Source organism: Macrosteles quadrilineatus, unplaced genomic scaffold, assembly GCF_028750875.1.
Source record: "Macrosteles quadrilineatus isolate MER2022 unplaced genomic scaffold, UCM_ALF_1.0 Scaffold_8__2_contigs__length_117827958, whole genome shotgun sequence".
Taxonomy (NCBI): Eukaryota; Metazoa; Arthropoda; class Insecta; order Hemiptera; family Cicadellidae; genus Macrosteles; species Macrosteles quadrilineatus.
In genome coordinates, this window is record NW_026542601.1 from 96,061,011 (window position 1) to 96,081,886 (window position 20,876).

At 33.3% G+C, this 20,876-nt stretch overlaps 1 protein-coding gene across 10 annotated transcripts in view; it reads right to left on the bottom strand.

Moving 5' to 3' along the window:
* The window catches only part of LOC128999359 (patronin), a 110,738-nt gene that overhangs the window by 22,581 nt on the left and 67,281 nt on the right, over positions 1-20,876 (bottom strand). For 7 of the 10 annotated variants that reach the window (XM_054425819.1, XM_054425823.1, XM_054425818.1 and 4 more), the window contains 8 exons: positions 18,384-18,491; positions 12,682-12,711; positions 10,740-10,815; positions 9,680-9,842; positions 8,813-9,065; positions 6,916-7,170; positions 4,387-4,553; positions 273-383 (listed from right to left, as the gene is read on the bottom strand). In XM_054425819.1, coding sequence (XP_054281794.1) covers positions 273-383; positions 4,387-4,553; positions 6,916-7,170; positions 8,813-9,065; positions 9,680-9,842; positions 10,740-10,815; positions 12,682-12,711; positions 18,384-18,491 — 1,163 coding nt within the window. The remainder of the gene's footprint in view (positions 1-272; positions 384-4,386; positions 4,554-6,915; positions 7,171-8,812; positions 9,066-9,679; positions 9,843-10,739; positions 10,816-12,681; positions 12,712-18,383; positions 18,492-20,876) is intronic. The other 3 variants (XM_054425820.1, XM_054425822.1, XM_054425824.1) reach the window with 3 other exon arrangements.

Here is a 20,876-nt window from a genome sequence, read left to right on the forward strand (position 1 = left end):
TTCAAGGCCGGGAGTATGTTCAGTTCTTTTATCAACTAATATTTTTTCTTTAGCCTTTATTTAGAACAGCTGATGTTTAAAAAACGATTCAAACTGTATAAATAAATATTATTGATTTCTGTTCTTCTTGAAAACATGACTTATTTTATTTCTCTCTAATAATTCATTTTTATTCACAAACACTCCACAACTACAAATATTCTGTTGGGCCTATTATTAATTTCAATTGTTACAAGTTGTCAAGGTCAACACTGTTACAGTCGCTCACTCACCTGGAGGGAGAAGGGGCGTTGCGGTTTGTCGCCCAGTTCACCCATCTCTCCATTGGTCTCTCGGCCCGGGTCGGACTCTGGCGACTTGACACTCTTGCCCGAGCCCTGTCCCTACCATCAACACAAGTCATGCGCCCGCCACCAAGCTAGCACACTAGCCTATGCTACACTAAACTAGGGTGGACAGATTTGGTACACGGGGATTATAAAATGCCTTTTATAATTTGGCATTTAATTTTATAATTGTGGACAGTTAATGTTGGATCCACGGTTCATTTTATTAGGGTCACCAGGAGAATTCCATGAGCTTTAAGGTTTCTGGGGAAGTTTTAAAAGAGTTAAATATATTTTAACCACCACAAAAATTATGAATTTATTAATTATATTGAGTAATTTTCCAACAGCTAAACTGTTAGACAACTAACTAGTGAACCCGTGCTGCTCATCGCGCCGCAAAACAACATATCAATTTAGAAAACAAATCCATCGTGTTATATATTGATTCTAAGTCGAAAATAAAATACAGTAATGAATGAAGCCTTAGATGGAAAGTAGAGAATCCATTTTCTATCCTATTTTATTTACAAAAGTACTTCCTTGAATAACTTACTAAGTTTTTAGTTGTGAAATCAATCACCTTCAGGAAAATTATACTGGTCAGAATTTTCCGCGATGAATATGGGTACACCATCAAAATATGTAGCCCTACTTAAAGCAACATAAAGCCCATGACTGAAAACTGGTCTGGGTAAGAGCAGTGCTACTCTTTTAAGTGATTGCCCTTGTGCTTTATTGATTATCATTGCAAATGATAAAGCTAACAGAAATTGGCAGCTTTCCATTTTCAATGGTAAGTTTGTTTCCAACGGGCACATTTTTATCCTCGGAATCAAAATATGTCCCCTCTCACTTGTTCCAGTTAGGACTTTTACATTCTATTAAATTGTTAACCATTTTGGCCACTTGGAGTCTTGTTCCATTAATGAGGCCCTTCTTGGTGTATTGATATTCCTCATCAATAAAACCATTGCCCCGTTTTTAAATCAATCTGTGTCTTGGCAATCCACCGACCTCCATATTGTTTAAAAACTCTGCTGGGCATTCTAGATGGGCGTTTAAATTATCTCCAAGCAAACTATAAATGATTTCGAACACCTTGGGCTCAGCTGGCAATTTTTTCAAGACTTTGTTGTTGATCAAATCGCAGTCACTGTTTTTGGAGCTATGGCTTTGTCTTTCATTTTGACCATTTTGTATACTTTCAACGACGTTTGGTTGGATGAAATCATCAGCGTATCCAACTCCAAGCATTTTTGCTGGCAAAATGGGGAATCCATCAGCTTCCTATCAGCTTTAGCCTATTTGAACTCTTTAATTTCCTGCTCGTGTACGTATTGCGTCATGAAGTTTCATATATAGCTCTGCTCGAAGTTTTGACTGTTCTCTATGAATGAAACCGAGACGTTCACCTTCAATTCTGGTAAAAATTTCAACTATATATTGAAGTTTAACCTTACCACCACAGCAGAATACTGAAGCCTAACAGATAGCCTGTGGGCCTCCGGTGTGTAGTTGTCGAGTCGATCCCTCCATAAGGGAAAAGCAAGGGATAGGCTATTGTATCAAGACCTGAACAATGTGCAGCCAAATCTTCTGGGGTCCCATTTTTAGGATAGGTACACAACAAATAATTTAAAAAAATTTGTATTGAAACAAACATGAATTAGTAGTATAGGATTTGTTTTGTTTTGATTTATAAATAAATTGTCTGGTAGATCAGCTGTTTCGTGTCAAATTAATGAATGTCAAAGATTTGTGATTTTAAATAGGTATTACAGTAGCCTACGGTTTTGTAAATCATGGTAACTTTTTCTCAACTAAATTTTACTATTCCCAGCTTTAAAATAAAGTAGTATGATCCATTATTAGTATACTTTAATATACATTGGTTACCAAACGTGATAACATTCAATATACATTAACAGTCATAATAAACACTAATTTTTTATGTAGTAGACTTTGACTATTTTCAACTAAAAACATATGTTTTTATAAATTAAAAATATCTCCCATGTTATCCTTATGGAGAAAAAACTGACTTTAAGGGCCTCTGACGCCCTTACCAACGACTTTATCAAAAATCTAATACCGTTGGGCACAACTACACGTTTTAACCTTTATTTTGAGACCTCTAACGTCAAAATTGGGCAAATAATAACGGAGGAGTTCGATTAACAAAAAACGGCTTAGCCTATTATATATATAGATAGATACTCTTTCCCTTTCCAACAAAAAAACATATCTGCGTCTTTACTTTTAAAATGGTTGGATTGCATGAAATGTATCTAAAAGGCAAAAAAAACTTTAAACCATGTTCCACTCAATAAAGTATGTTATGTTCCCTTTTGAAACGTAAAAAAGCGCCATTGGAGTAGCATGGAAACAGAAACAGATACAAAATAGACTCGATCCAGAATATTAAGTTCAAATACTGATTCATATGTTATATGTTTCATATGTTACATATGTTATATGTATGCATACACTATTGGTATTTTCTAAAGCTCTTTTAAAAGGCCCGATTCAAATCTTGGTTTTTAAAACTTAAAAAAGACTTAGTTCATATTTTAGGTGTACAAGAATTATAGAATATAACATTTTGCTATTATAATAGGTACTCTTTTTGATGAATACTATAGCCAAATAAAGTGTGGGTCACTTAAAATATGTTTAAAAAGGGTTTATTTTAAAATCTGACCACTCTAGGTAAATGCTTGGAATTGGTGTGATTGAGAAGTTCCGGAACGGTGTAATATATTACATACAATTATAGATAAAGTAATGAAACTTGGCAAATTAATTAAACTATCTACTCTTTTAACCTATTATTACTCTTTTATCCCTTAAGGGAGTCGGCCCACGAGGAGTCAGACGAAATTCTTAGATAGCAGCATAGGTCAAGTTTGGTATCATATTTAAGGACTCCGTTAGAAAAAAAAATATATTACACCGTTCCAGGACTTTTCAATCACAATTCCATATTATGTTACTTCAATTTGATAAAGTGCAACAAACAAATAAATCTGAGATGAAACTAAATTAAGGCAAAATATATCTTTAATTTAATGGTAAAATAATTCACTCAATAAACTAATGATGATGATTTATATTTTTTAAAGACCTGAGATAAAAATTATGTATATAGAATTTCATTTCAATTAAATGTTAAGTGTTCTTAAATAACTTCAAAATATAAAATCAATCATCCCATTTTGACTACTGTAATAGATACTTTGTTAGACCTTGTAATAAACCTTTCCCGGAAACAATGTGAAACTATTTCTATAAATAATCAACATAGTACTTGGAATGAAAAAAAAACAGAAGTATTCAAGAAAGAAACATCATAAATAAATCAATAACTTTAAAAACTGAATAAAAGTAAAAGATTCAAATCTACAAAAAAAACTCAAACAACCAATTCTAGACATTAAAAAGATGAAACAACTTGCAATCATGCATTTAAAAAATGATCCGATTGAAGCAACTTTGTGGTACATTTATTTGATTTTTTTTTGTTTGTTTAGAATTTAATTTTTTGTTTTTCCTAGGACACTAGGCTCTAGCCTGGGATCGTTTTTTCACATTACTTTTTCAGGCTAAGCCTGTGGGCTGCGGCACTATAACTTGGATAACATCCATTGATGAATTGGCAGGATTCAAATCCGGGACTAATGTTCCGTTTTCTACCACAAGACCAGCTCGCTCCCCTGTCTGGGATACTGTAAATTTACAATTAAATATATTCTTTTAGAACAATTTTTGAGTTTTATAGTTTTTAGGGTAATTTGTGAAACAAGAATTTTGAAAGCTACCTACAAAAAAACTTTAGAAATAAGCCAATTAAAATTTTGCTACCTAATAAAAACAGAATTTTTCAAATCCAATCCTAAAATGTGCGACTAAAGCATAATGTAAAATTAAAACACCGCAAACCAGTGCTCTCCAAAAGTGCTTGCACTACAACCTAACTACTACTAAGAAGTGCAATACACAGAGATGCTTGTCTTTGTTTCAACATTTACAACAAAACACAATCTCAAATCCAACTTACTTTGGTAACAGCCTGGAAAAATGCAGCTTTTCCAAGTTTTTGTCTTTGCCTGTCCATCATCGTCTCCATTTTTCTCTTATCACTTTCAATTCTTCTTCTTTTCTCTTCTAATTTTAATCTTACGTTGAGCAATTGTGAGTTCATAACACCCTGATCGCCAGTACTCTCTGTAAAAAATGTCTTGTTTAAAATAAATATGTTTAATGAAATTGTATAGTAATTTAAATATAGCTGTCATACCCACTCAAACTCTAAAAAAAAATCATTAACATAACAATTTTGTGAGAACCATTTACTTTCAGTATTTTACTCTTGAGTGTTTGAGATAAAAAAATTTATCGGAAAAGTATGCACATGAGAAGTTAATGATTTGAGTCTAGAAAGAAGTTAAACGACCCCCCAGTCAAGGGAATAACGTACTGGGACTGAGATCATCTATTGTCCTCCCACTTTCAGCTCCACATTTTTCCCAGATCACACCCTCCACCCTGCAATACCAAATAGGTAATTTACAAATGTGAGCAGTTAGTAGGGTTCCAAGTGGATATGTCTCAAATAACTATCTGATGCATTTAAATAAGTTTTTTTTTAGGGGGGGGGGGAAACTGCCCAATACGCACACAGGTAGCCAGCCTCACTATAAAACCCCCTCTACTCTGTTGGACACATACCTGGAATTATTTGTCATATTACTTCAAGTCAAGAAAACATGTGACTTAAGCCCTCAGGGCTCGCACCGTTTCTGGCATTTAGATTCTTTATGACCTACACCGCATCCCGGTGAAGGTTAAGCTTCTTGGCACGGAGGATACCCTGGATGTAATGTAACACATAGGTCCAATTGTCCTCACCCTCTGTCACCAACGGTATGACCGTGTCCTCCAACAGCAGTCCTAAAAACTGTAGAGCCTCCAGGAGGGGCCTTTCCCAACGCTGGTAGTGGAGAAAAGTATGTTCCACGTCATCGGGAATGCCTGGGCAGTATATGTAATCGGGTGACACGCCTTTGCCAACCCTGAACAGGTACGACCGGAAAAAGCCATGACCCGTTAGAAATACGGGGAGGTAGAAGTTCACCTCTTTGCACTGCTGATTAACCCAAGGTTGGACTTGCTATAGCAGTCGCCTGGTCCAGCGTCCCCGTGTCTCCTGTTCCCAGCTCTCTAGCCCGCAGCTGGTAGGTTCGGGTGCGTTTCTCTGTTCGTGCCTGGTCCTCCCCACAGCCATGATAAATTGCCTTCCTCTCCGCCACCAAAAGTTTGACGGGGATGACTCCAGCAACCACCAGGACGGCGGGTTCGGACACTGTTCAGCAGATGCTGTATGCAGATGTTACCCTTAGAGCTGCCTGACGCTGCACTTGGGCGAGACACATCCTATATACCTCCTTATTGAGAGCGTCTGCCCACACCTCCGCACCGTACAAGAGTCTGGGGTCTAAATATAATAGTAACGGTATCTTGTTTCAAAAAGAAGTAGGGATGGACGAGATTGGATTTTTAGTTCGAGACGAGACGAGACGAGATTTTTTATTTCTCATAAAATTTCGAGACGAGATCGAGACGGGATTTCCCTTCTCATACACAACGGGAAATGCACGTTCAAAATTTTTACCTGATTTTGTAACATTGTTAGATGACTGTTTAAATACAAAAATAATGATAATAGGCAAGAATATTTACAATCTTTTATTAAAAAACAGCAGCATAACATTTTTTTATTAATCACGCCTAACTTATTAAAAATGCCTACGATTAGGAAACATAGTGATATCAGTTAGGATAGAGTTCAACTTATCCTAAAATAAAATAAATCATAAAATAAAAGCAATATTAAAAATAGTTACTGGTTTTGACTTTTTATAGTAATAAAACATTCCTCACACTGCTTACACTTAACAAAACTTCTCATAAAGTAATATTATTAAAATAATTAAAGTAATATTATTAAAATAATTTAAGTAATATTATTAAAATAATTAAAGTAATATTATTAAAATAATTAAAGTAATATTTACATTTAAAGAATTAATTAAATAAGAACGCCTTCGCAAAGGAAACGCAACTACAACACACTCCTGTATTGCGGGTATTGCATTGACTTTCTGCAGGCGTTTTTAATTTTTTTTTTTTTTTTTTTTATTCTCGTCTCGATAAAAATCTTGGCCAAAAAGAAATCTCGTCTCGTGTAACGAGATTTAAAATTTCCCGAAAATTTCCCGAAATTTCGAGACTTGACCATCCCTAAAAAGAAGTTACATTAACGTTTCTTAACTCACTGCCATTTTTATCCTACTTACTGAGCAGGGCCCTACAAAAGACAAAGAGCTCACCAAAGAAGAAAGGACGTTAATTAATTTGAGTTTGATGTGTTTTATTTAATCTTGAAGGGTTTTTATGCAATAATCTCAAGATTGGGGAGATTCTATCGGCTTAAGCAATGCAATGCACACAGACGGATCAAATCAACATCTAAGTCTAATCATGGACTGGTGGATTTAGGATAATATTTATAATCATAGCTATTCACCTGTATCCGAGTTATTGTCGGCTTGCTGCACATTGGACTGGTGCTGCTGTTGCCAGGTGGTGGTGGTTTGTGGTAACGCAGCAAAGGTTGTTTTCTTACCAGGGTTGCCCCCACCACTGTTACTACCACTGTTACTACCACTGTTGCCACCTCCGTTGTGATGGTTGGTTGTACTAGGTGGGTCCAGCAACACACTCTGTAGTCCAGCACTGCTGTTGTTGCCATCGGAATTGCTTCCCCTCAAAACCCGGTTGTCTGCAATTAAAAACTGAGATTTTCAAATGTTCTTCTCATTAGTAAATTATTGTAGAAATATAAAAGTAGTTTTAAGTAAAGGGTGGACAAAGTTAACTGTTTTCCTACCTGTCTTCACACTTCTCTGTATATCTCTGTATAGTCTCTTACCACTTGGTGATGGATTTGACAAATGAATATGTAAATACATCAAGCAATGCAAAAGAAGATTCAGTCCAGTCAATTTTTTACCAGCTTTGGTAGATTATTGGTATGAAAATTACTTTTAACTCACTTTATAACAAGGAGGTTGACTCCTTTTGACATGACACTAACAAGTAAATAGGAATATCTGTACCCCAAAGAAAATTAATAAACCAATTAGATTTGTTAAAGTCCATTGTAAAATGCAAGTGTTCACGACACTGAAGAACTTTTTATAACAAATACAAAATTTTAAAATAAACTTCATATTAAATAGTCCTCAGCAAGTTAAAATCAAGTTTCATAATTAATTTTAGTAACTAAACCACAAATAAATAATAATTGGCTAAACCAGAAAGAATGTGACTGAATGAGTGAGTTGTTAGGCCATAACGAAATTTTGAAAATCAAATATAAACTGGGTTTGGTAGATTTGATGATAAAAACAATATCTGAACAGCTGTGAATCACGAAAGCAACAGAAAGCACGGAGAGTAGTAATGCTCTTACCTCTACAATGTACAAAACGGAAACATAGACATTTGTACAGACCTGAATAAATAATTGGTTCTTGTAATGTAAGAAATCTGCATTACGGTACATTAATTTTTCTCTTATTTTTAGTGAAATCTTACTAACTATTATTTAAAAACTTAAAAGTTTTTCTTGGCTAAGTAAACCCGTAAAGTTAGCCATCACAGTATAAAGTTTGCTTCTGATACATTTACAAACATTTACCTTCGGTAAAATTGTGCAACCTGTCAACATTGATTCATCCCAAAATCTCCTTTAATGCATGTGCCATTTTATTAATATGATGACTGACGGAGGTGAGAACATCTATTTTGTATTATGTGTCATGATAATCTGTAACTTGAGGAACTGATCTTTTGATACTGAAGTAAACATTCCATCTTTTTCAGTCATAGCCTAATTTTTATTTGAAAAGAATATAGTTGAACGAGCCACTCACACAATACTACACAGTATAAATTATGTTCTCCTTAGTTTTTGTTGCTGAGATACTTTATGGGAAAATTGCCAGTAATAAACTGAACTTACAATATGTAGTTATCCAAGTGGCTTGGCTTTCTTAAGAGGTTGGCGTATCCAACATAAATCAGTAGTCCTTTGCTCAATTCAACTGTAGCCATTTATAACTGGCAACAACTTTAACATAGGGATGGATCGTCTAGTTCTATGAATAGTCAAAACTTTAAGCTACCAGGTTCTTAGAGTAAAAAATCACACATACACAAATCTACAACATATGAGTGATTTTATATAGCCTACTATGGAAATGTTAAAAATACTGAATCGGAAATTTCTACTCATAAAAATGATATCTTAAACTTTTAAACTTAAAAAAAAAAATTAAATGTGTTGATTTAAACTTGATTTTCCAAGTGTCAAAGTGACCAACAAACTGCCATACACAATATTCAATCCCTGAACTTACTGTACTCAGGCTCGGCAGCAGGGACAGGGACGGGGGCAGAGTAGTCACGCCGCGGGGGAGGATTTGGTTGTTCCAGCTCCACCTCCTGTTTGATAGCGTTACTCAGTGCGGTGGACAGGTTGTCTTGCAGTGTGGACCTTAAAGTACCACTGTCCTTCCTACTGACAGGCACATGCACTGCCGGCTCCTTGTCTGGGTTACGTCCTATCATGTGAATGTTCTCCTGCGACCCTCCGAAGTTTTCAATCGTCAACTGTACACAAAGACAAAGAGGTGTTGAATTAGTTAAAAAATAAAAATTTGAAAAATCTGAATTTTTGTTATTTAAAGGAATACTGTGGACATTTTTTGTCACGATCAGTATAAAAATACAGTATAAGAAAAGTTTCCACATTTTTGACATTAGGAATCTGATTTTTCACAGCTTTGGCTGGGTTTGAGTACCTATTTCGTTAAGGTTTAGATTCTTTCTCACCTGACCACCGCATCAGATTAAAAATCCCAAAGCAATGTGAAAACTTAGTTTTTTACCAACTAAGATTGAAAATTTCACTTATCATCACCAAAAATTAAATTCAAACAACGGCCTTTTTTATTATGTTTTTTTATACTAATTGTGAAGAGTTTCACATTCTATACTATGTAGAGGAATGCTGTTAACATAGGAAATCAGAGGAATTGATAAACATTAAATTTTATTTTTATTTTGTATGAATTCAAACCATTGTAAACCAGTGTGAGGCAACTATCTGAAACAGGAAAGAAAGAGTGAGCTTACTAATCTTCATATGCAGAAGCTATCCTCATTTCCTTCTTAGTCAGGACATTATTGACAGATATATCCAAAAGCCCGTAACTTTGAATTACCTGAGAGTCATCAGAGAGAGAGTTGCGTCGTGATCGTCGTCCTGCGTAACTCGTCCGTCTTGACTCCTCCCAATGACTCGGCTTGCCTGCTGCCTCGTGTATCACAGAGCTAAGCGTAGGAACTCCTCGACCGCGGTGTACTACAAACGTCTCTTCAGACTTACTGCAACACACACGCAACCATTACTTGAGTCTTTAAATGTTCTTATCTTGTAAGAATACTTCTTTGAAAGAAAACATTTTCTGTTGGCCTTTGATAAGTTTGAGGAAATAAGGTTCACAACTAACCCACCAAAATATTTATTTGCAATCACATAAAGATAAAGATACCATAACAAAGGTTTGAAAAAGCAAGAAGCCTATAAGCAATGATCACCAGTTAAACCAGATGGCGTGTACTTTATCTTCACACTTCTGGATCCTGGATTAAAATAAATAATCATAGTACAAAATATTGTCTTAGTTTCTTTGTTTCATATCGTAAAGGACAAGCTATCACCATTACTATTTTAACACTACTTGTTAAATGTATTGAAATCTTGCTTTAGGATCAACTGATAAAATGATTATCGTTTCAATAATGGAATAGATAGGTTGCACCACTTCCTTTATCTTAAAATTTCAATGTTTACATGTTCTTTTTTATATTACAGAAGTTAAAGCCAATGGTCAAAGTAATTCTCATGAATGGTTATAATATTTAACGTTCCTTCTCATTCCATATCAGTATTACTGTACTTGGTGACTTCACTTTAAAACTTATATGCAATACACATTTGTGAATTTTTGTTGAGTCAGTGGCTCAGTCAGTAGCGCTATTGACTGTAGAACCTTATAAACATTGTCATGGGTACATATTCCGGTGCAGCAACTAAACATTAGTAGTTACAAGCAATAAAGCAATAGTCTATGGCACATGTGGACATGCTTATGTGTAAAAAAACCTGTGTCAACCTTCTAAGCTATTGTAGTTTTTAAACACTATACATACATTTAAATTGGATATTTACGATTAGACAAGAACTCAAACTCTAAAATTGAGAAAGTTATAAACACCTACCTTGTTTCTAAATGTGTTTCCGTTTGATGATTGGAATGTGATTTTTTCAAGCTTGGGCTTGCAATAATAGGAGATCCTGCAAACAAAAACAGATAGTTTAAAGCAAAGAAATTACCAAAATAAGTTGACAGAGATGATTTTAAAACTTAAAATCCGTCCAAGAAAAATTAGCCAACTAAATTTTATTACTCAGTTATAGCCAAATTACATCTGAAAAAGCTTAACGGAATGAAACGTTCAACATAAGAACAATACATTCTTGGGGAAATCAATATGCACATTTAGTTGTAAAACTGATAAAATATTATTTTAAAAATAAACAAAAAACCTTTTTGCAACTAAAACATACTTTTTTACAAACATATATGAGATTACAATAGAATCAAGTAGTTTAATATATTTTAATTCAACCACAATTTAAAAAAAAAGTGGTCTGTTATTAATGTTCAACAACACAAATAAATCCAGTGATATTATTTTGAATTTAAAATATACAAGAACTACCCTGACACACGGGATGCTATAAAAATATTAAAACAAAAGATAAATGGTGAGAAAGAGTGTATGTAAATTTTGTAAAATATAATAAACAACAATTAACAAGGAATATTTTAAATATTTTGTGATGATTTGTACACATATATCTTAAGGTTTATTTAAACACAAAAAAAATGTCTGAAGACTAAGAAGAATAACTAGTTTTCAGAGAAAAAAAACACAAAAAATCATGTAAGAAAGATAAGCGCTGAAACCTGAAACTTTGACAACAGAGGACAGAACTTGACAATAGATTTTGCAACAAAATTGTAAAAACAAAATGTTTACATGCAAGCACAAGCATTAATATAGTGCATACAAAAACACACACAGGTGGTTAGTAACACACATTACACAGGCTTATATAATTTAGCAGGAACATTATAATATTGAATGTTTATTCACAAACAAATAAATTTACTTGACATTAAAATATACAATACAATCAGTAAAATATTAGTAAAACAATAAAAACCATTCTAAAACTAAACACATAAAAGCTAGTAATATAAAAAGCTAAGCCCTGGTTATTTGAGCCTGGTAGGGAAAGCCAATGTTCTGATGAGCCAGACGATTAAAAAAATAAAGTACTACTAGAGTATACAAAAAAATAAAATGTATAATTAAAATAAAAGAAGGACACATTTTGGCAGTTTTTACAACAAATTTTCTCCTTTTGACCCAACTAAAAGTTTCAAAGTATATGATTAATTATTTTGCATGGTTTCTCCTTCTGTAAAACAAATTACAAGTAAAAATGGTGTGACTATTTTCTTATGGTAATTTGTAGGTTGTTTTCAGGAACTAGTTTTTGCAGTAAACTAGTGCCATCCTCAAACTGTAACATTGTCATCTTCAGTACCATCATTTTTGTTTGAAAGAAAAAACATTTAATTAAATTTTCAGCATTTCAAAATAAAACTTTTTTGTAGAAGATAAAAATTAAAATTAAGTATGTCAAAATATAGATTAAGGATGGAAACTAATTTTGTGCTGGAACTAGTTGCTGAGTATGATTTGTGGAATGACAGAAACAGGTATCTACACCCTTTAATATTAGGGTATTGGAAGTACGGAGACTAAAACACAATTAATAGGCTAATCGATAATCTCAGAATAATCCACATAACGGAAGTAAATTAAAAAGTAGTAACCCAATGCATGCTTGTATAGGTAAACACTATTTTAGCTTGCAAAAGTGTATATTTGCCACATTCAACAAAGATAAAAATTATAATTTCCAAAATACCATAGCAGGTTTGTCAAGGAGTCAAATGCTATTAAAGTTTAACAAATTGATCTGTATTGGCTTCTAGATTAGTAACTAAAAAATAAATACTTTAAATAGTCTGATGCAACTGGATTCAAGAAAGTTCTGAAAAGGAGAACTATCTACTAATATTACCTTTTTTCATGCTATTTATAGATTCCAGTTCTTCAGACAGAATCAAAAAGAAAACAAACGGTTATCAAAAGTTATGGATTTTCGAGGATTTACACACAACAAATGTCAAAAATGGATACAACAATTAAAAAGAAACACATGAAAACAATAAATTATTACATAAGGGTCCTCCTTAGTATTATAGATAAAACAATAAAAATCTGATCAAAAATTATAAATTTGTGTATTTAATTGACATATTAAAATTATGGACTGGATGACTTAATCAATTTAATTCAAAACTGTTGAATCAATTATGTTTAACATGCATGGACACACAAACATTTGAATTTTCAAGGAAAGTATTTAGTAAAAAAAAAAATATTTATCAAGCTAGGAAAAATGGGAATACACTAATCAAATCATAACTGTAAAAAACAAGATCTACTAACTTTTGTATTTACAGTAATTAATATAAAAAATGTACGTTATTGAAATCACCCACCAATCAAGACAACATATGTCAATTTACAAATCATAACTGATTGTCTAGAACTGCTGTTTAAAAAAAATACCATGTTTAAAAAAATACCATTTCCTGGACTATAAAACAAGGATGAAAAATAATGGGTTTAGATCAATAACATTAACATCCATTGAAATGTGTAAGGTAAATCGTTGATTATATAATATACCATTAGATGAAACAATCTGTAAACTAAAAATCAATAATGGTGGCAGAAACAAAATCTTTGATGTAACCCTTAGAGCTGACTTCAATAGTACTAGTAGTACGCTTATTCTGCGCGTAACGGGATGAGTGAACATGAGCGCAGTAATGAAAGAGTCCACCCATACCTGGCCTACTTACCGGTGTCACTGGTGAACACAATGTTATATGTATGGGCAAATCAACCAAATCTTAGCCAACAACAATCCTAACTTCTCATCCATTAATTAACCAAAGTCATTCGTAATATACGTAATGGATTTCAAACAGTTATCGATAGGAGGTAAATTCGCACGGTGTAAGGAATCTCCTAAAAAAATATCGTATGGCTTACAATGATGATTTAAAACAACGAGTTCGTAATTATATCATCTAAAAATGATTAACAATCCAATATATGTTTATCTACTCGTAACTAATGAATCTAAATGCCATAAACGGTTCCCACACTCCGCATTGCTTGCCTTTACCACTTCCATCGCCACTACCTACGTCGTGGACCTGTTCCCCTCCCTTCCCTCAGCATGTTAGTATTGAATGTACATTAAACTACCACAAAAACTTCGACATTCAGAATTTCTCGCCTTTACCAAATCCTTCCCCACTTCCTACGACGTGGACCTGTTTTCCTCCCTTCCCATAGCCTTTTGGTATTGCAGATGCATTAATCTAACTGCCACCAACGGCTCCCACACTCCGCACTGCTCGCCTTGACTCCTTCCTTCCCCACTTCCTACGTCGTGGACCTGTTTCCCTCCCTTCCCATAACATTTTATTATTGCAGATAGATTAATCTAACTGTCACAAAGGGTTCCCACACTCCGGACTGCTCGCCTTGACTACTTCCTTCACCACTTCCTACGTCGGGGACCTGTTTCCCTCCCTTCCCATAGGATTTTAGAATTGCAGTTACATTATTCTAACTGTTACAATGGGTTCCCACCAGCGAGCACATAATAATAATAATAATAGAGAGGACACGGCGTTTAACCAAATGCACTGAAAGTGTGGCCAAATCCGCCATCTTGGTCCGTCATACAGCCTGAATCTTAGACCCGCGAGCACAGTTCGCATTAAAAACCCCGCGACAAATACACGATCATAAACAACATTAATAGTTGACAAAAATTGCTGAAATTTTGCACACTTGTAGATCTGATACTGAGGATGACGATGGTGTTAATATAAAATTATTAGTTATGATAGTTATTGATTTATAAATATTTGTATTACTTATGTAGTTTAATTTTTCACATTCAGACATGAAAAAGTTGTATTGCGAGGAAATTTTTTATTTTTTGGTCAGAGTAATTTCGTCAGCGGGAAAGTTGTGGATAAATAACCAAATTTAACTATCCGATTCACCAAAAAATTTTATCGCGCGTGGTTGTCTAAAAATATCAGGTACAAGAGGGCCGTTGCCGCTGCTCCGCGCCACGCCCGCTGCCCCGCCGTCGTCTATAAATTTAGCGTGCAGTGTTTTAATGTTTTATTTATACTGTTGTACTGTAATATTGTATATATTAAAGACATTTTCAAATATATTGTCTATGAAGAATTTTCAACCGTTTAGCACAGCGTTTTAAGGACTAATTTGCTTTCAATATCATCCAAGATAAACTAAAGATAATTATGTAAGTTAAATAAAACTTCCCAAATATTTGTAAAACTACACTCAATTTATTGTCCCAGAAAAATTACAGTTTTATTGAGATGTTGCCTGGGTTTATTTTTGTAACGACTTTCGTTACTTATTTTATAGTAGTAGCGAACTCTAACATTGTAATATATTTGAGCAATCATTTTAATTACTAAACAAAAATGATTGTTGTCTATTTCATATCCTGAGAAATGTGTACTATTTTTGTAAAAGAACAATCACTTGACTAGTTCTCAACAGGATGTAGGTTATCGCCATCGCACCAACTCTTCAGTATAACAGCATTACCTTAAGTAAAAGTATTTTTTGTTTATGTGTTCTCAAACTGAATTTGCGCCATATTTTACAGCGGGCAGATACAATATTTGTTATTTGATTCTAGAATTATCAGTTTATTTTTTACTAGTAGAATCCCGTCGAAATCGACGGTTAATCCCAAGTATCGTCTACTACAGATGCAATACGCCAAAGAATATCGTCTACGTGCAATCTCCAAGAAGTGGTAAAAAAGACTAATTTCCGAAAAATAGTTTAATCATTAGTAGTACCCTACTTTTGCGTGTTAAAGAATTTCTCTTTTGCGATTGCCACGTAAAATCAAAACAATATTTAAGTTGAAATTGAAGGTCAATAAGTCGGGCGAACTAACCCGAGTGACCCGACACCCCAAAAACTTGAATGGGATGTCGTAAAAGGGAAATCTAAGAAATTGCTAATGAAATCCATTCGGAGTAACATAAGGATTAACGGGACATCCCTGTACAATGTTCACTCCTAATTCATTTACAATTTCCGAGTATTGACTTTTTATGTTTTGGACCAAACAATAGGTCGAATAGTTTGTACCATATGCCTACGATTACAATTTACAACAGGTAGTACGTTCACCTTTGCCAGTAATAAATTCATGGTTTGTTCCTCAATTAACAATGAGGCAGATTGTGTTATTGTTCTAATACAAATGAGAAAAAAATCACAAATTTTTACTGTGTAATCGACATTTTAAAAATCAACCCCTGAGTGATCAATACACAGCCTGAAGCCGTGTTTAAGTGAGGCCAGTAGAGCAGGCAGGTTACTTACCTCAAATGTATTTTAAGCTATAGTACAGAAAGAATGAAAATAACTTAAGATTTATAAATCTCTTATTTGATTCTAGACTCAAAAGAATTATTATTATTTTCTTCATAAATTATTCAATTATTTTTTTATAAATAATTTACTTCGTAACGTGTAACACTACTTAAATTAAGACCAGTTTTAATTTCTATTATAGTTTACTCTTTTTTTTATCCGTCCAGAGTACATGCTGGTTATTGTTATTTTAATTTATCAATAAAATAGAGTAATTATGTTTGTGTTTATTGGTAATCCGGAGGCTAACATCAACCTTATCGATTCTTAAACCATTACTTTGGAAATAGTTAAGTAAACTCTGATTAAACGAATTTGTGTTTGTCTAATCAGTTAGGAATAGTTCATTATAGGAACTTAAGGGTAAAGGTTTTCATTAGACAAATTTTATGTCGGCAATAATAAAGTAAAACAATTGATTTACTTTAAGATATTTCCAACAATATACTAATACTCCAGAAAAACCTAAGTAGTTTTTATACAAAAGTATTTTTACATCCAAACAAAGCCTATGTAAACAACCCTGACTCGAAGCATAACAGACGACCAGCGCGTTGCAGACGCCGGGACTAGGCTTAGGCTAGCGCCGCCATCTTTGTCCGTTTCGTCGGCTAGTCAGACTGCCACGCTCCTGCGCTCCGAGTAGCGCTTCTATTTTGTTATGTGTTCGCTGGTTCCCACACTCCGGACTGCTCGCCTTGACTACTTCCTTCACCACTTCCTACGTCGTGGACCTGTTTATCTCCCTTCCCATAGGATTTTAGAATTGCAGTTACATTATTCTAACTGTTACAATGGGTTCCCACACTCCGGACTGCTCGCCTTGACTACTTCCTTCACCACTTCCTACGTCGTGGACCTGTTTCCCTCCCTTCCCATAGCATTTTAGTATTGCAGGTACATTAATCTAATTGTCACAAAGGGTCCCCACACTCCGGAGCGCTCGCCTTGACTACTTCCTTCACTACTTCCTATATCCTAGAACTGTTTTCCTCTCTTTCCATAGCATTTAAATATTACAGATATATTAATTTAACAGTCACAAAGGATTTCCACACTCCGCACTGCTCACCTTTCCGCTTCCTTTACCACTCTCTACGTCGTGGACCTGTTTCCCCCCCTTTCGCATAGCATTTTAGTATTACTAACATCTTTGAATATTTAATATTCAATGCCAACATTAAATTGAATAATGTAAAAAGCTGCTTTGTTCTAAATATATACATATATATTTTTAATTTAAAGGTGATTTTTAATACTGAACATAAACGGTTTATGACTGCCGATTAATATTGTAAAGTTCAATTTATTATCCAGAAAGTTGTGAAATTTCATTAACAACATTATTCTGAAACCTGTGAAATTATAATGATATATATTCATAGACGCCAAACTGTTTACTCCATGAATGAAATAGGTTAGAGTAAAAGTCGTTCTCTCTGTCTTAAGTAGACAACAAAATTGTTGGTCGCAAAACGTAAACAAATAAAAAGAAGAAGAAGGTAGCTCCTAATGTTATTCTTATGGGACAAATTTAAAAATGTTTTTTAAGGGTTTTATAATTACTACTGAGCGGAATCGTCTAGAATTTTAATGAGGTCTTCCCACTGGTGTCATAATTATTTGTGCAAAATTCGAACGCTATAAGTGCGACGGTTCTTGAGTTTTTGGTGCGAACACACTCACTCACAGACAAGCGGACAACTTTTCTCCGACTCCGCTATACACGATACATAGATTCGTTCACTTCGTTCACTCATCTATTAGTATTTTACTTTGCTAACCCTTTGCGTTCGAAGACTATTTTGAGGTTATTTTGCATACCGGCCACAATCTTTTATATAACATTTACTCATAAAAATCCTTTGTTGATGTTGGTGTCAACCTAGCAGTGACATCTAATGAGCTCATGAAAAGAATTCCAAACAGGTGGAAAGAATTTGCCAACACACGCTAACACACACGGCAAGGTGGCCAGTGGTACTGCCCATGCAAGCAGTACAGAACGTCTACAACTGAGTACTGACCTGACCAACTGAGCGCAAAGGGTTAACACGTTCACTCATCTACAGTGTAAAATATAAATAACACAAACAAAAAATATGAGTTGCAGAATGCGAGTGAAAACAAATGCGATGTGACAGTGAAACAACAGAAGAAGCCCATGAAACTAATTGGCACACACAGGGGTGGGGATACCTGAGAAGCTGGATCCATTGTCCAGGCCGCTGCGGAGGTCAGGAATGGCGGAGACGGACTGAGGTAGGCAGCGACGATGAGCCACACCTTGGCTGTTCCGAGGGTATGCTACACAACCCGTCAACTACAGTGAACTCCAGGAACATGCATTACCACAACTTACGCAACATCTGCTCGACAGACGTTTTTTTGTGTTTCTACGCCATTGGAAATTTTTTTGTTTTATGTAAGGGAATGGTCTTTACTAAGGCCTTATTATCTACACTTCTTATTGGATAGCATAACGACAAATGGCATCCGGGTGCAGAATCATTCCCTCTAGATAAGATTCAACCTTGTTAGAAGAGGAGGTGTAAACCATACCAACTACATTCTTCAACTGATTGTCAATTGTTACAATATTTACTGTTTCCAAATCATTGAATATTTTGATGCACTATTCAGAAACCCATAGAGGTGATGAAGCAATTAGATTTTAACTCAAAATTGGCTGATATTTAAGAATTAAGTATTTGTTCATCTTAATTTAAATTTTACAAATATAATTTTGGTAACATTGCCTAAGAGACCTTAAGTACAAAGAAAATTCTGTTAATTTTATGTCTTTAATTGTATTAAACTGATTACAAAACGTTGTATTACAATGCCAATTTTAATCTCAAAGAATGAATATAATGTTTGAACTTGTGAAATTTACCTTAGAAAACAAACTAATAACCATAACTAGTACACAACTTTCTAAATTCATTGTAATTATACTTTAATATAATACAAACGTCTTCAATGTATCTTGGAGGAAAATTAGATGTTTTAGTTTGATGAACAATGTATAAGATAACTTGAAATTCTTGACAAACACTTACAAAGTAGTAAAAACATAAATACAAAATAAAATAAAACCACACCACACAAATTGTGTAAGCGTGCAATTGGAACATTCATTCAGCTATAAGCAAAGAAAGCTGCATATAAAAAAGAGTTTGGGAAGAATCAAGATCCTAAATAACCAAAGAAAATTATGTTCACAATGTTCGAAGGTGTTTAATAACAAAAACCTGTTAATTCTTTTTCATTCATGTTCCACAGTTTCAGTCTTTGGGTAGTATCCAAACCGGTCTTGCCTTAAATGAAGCTCATACTATCAGTAACAATAATGCTTAGCCTTGTATCATAAAATAAAATGTTAAGTTAGTAAAATACATATATGTTTTCTTAAAATTATACTCTAGACTAAAAAAACCATGAAAATGGAATTTGTAAACTTTTAAGAAATGTTGTTAGTTTTTACTTAGTTAAAAAAATTATCTGAAAACCAACACAACCGTGCAGTTTTTCACGGGTTATGAAAACTGATTATGAATGCAATGAGCTATGCATGCTGATCCAAATGTAGTGTCAGACTGAAACAAACTTTTTATTGTTTGATTTGTTTAGGATACTGATGACTAGTGATGGACGAGACTAGATTTTTCACTTCAAGACGAGACGAGACGAGATTTTTTTAATTCCCGCGGGACGAGATTTTTTTTCGGGACGAGATTTAATGAAAAGTTATAAAAAATTAATATCTACTTTTTAAGTTCAGATATATTTACAAGTTCTAAGAACTTGGCAAAAAATAGACAAAAATATTTAATATCTTTTATTGAAAACATTGATAAAAACATCAGTAGCCTATATAAAAGAAACGAATAAGGCCTAACTTATTAAAAATAACTCTTCGCCATAGGAAACATGGAGATGTCAGTTGGTATAATATAGTTCAACTTTGCAAAATATAAAAAACAACAGTATTACTAGTTAAGTATCAAGTAACAATTTTAAGTCTTGTGTTATTAATAGAATGATTTTGGAGTAAATTATATGTTTACAGTAGTAAAACATGTCTCACACTGCTTACACTAACAAAACTTTTCATTTGCTATGCAAAAAAAATATAAAATGATTGAAGCAATATTTCCTTGTAAAGAATAAATAATTAAATAAACGCCTTTGCAGTTTTTTTTATTTTAAAATTTTTATTAAAAAATTTTTTTTTTAATTTTAATTTTTTTGAAATTTTAAATAAAAGGTTGCAATGTACGTTTCACAAAAAACTTAGTTTTTTTAAAATTTTAAAAATATAAATTTTTTTAATTTTAATTTTTAAAATATATTTTTTTTTAATTTAAAATTTTTAAAAATTTAAATTTTAAATTTCTAAATTTTTTATTTTTTTTATTTTAAATTAAAAGTTTGCAATTTACGTTTTGCAAAAAAACTTAGCAGTTTAAATTTTTTTTTATTTGAAATTGATCTTTTTTATTTAATTTTTTTAAATTTAAATTTAATAAAATTTTTAAAAATTTTAAATTTTAAATTTAAAGGTTTGCAAATTACGTTTAGCAAAAAAACTCAAATGTTTTAAATTAACAAAAAATTAAAATTTGTTTAAATTTAAAATTTCAAAAATATTTTAAAATTTTTGTTTTTAATTTTTAAATTTGTTTTTAT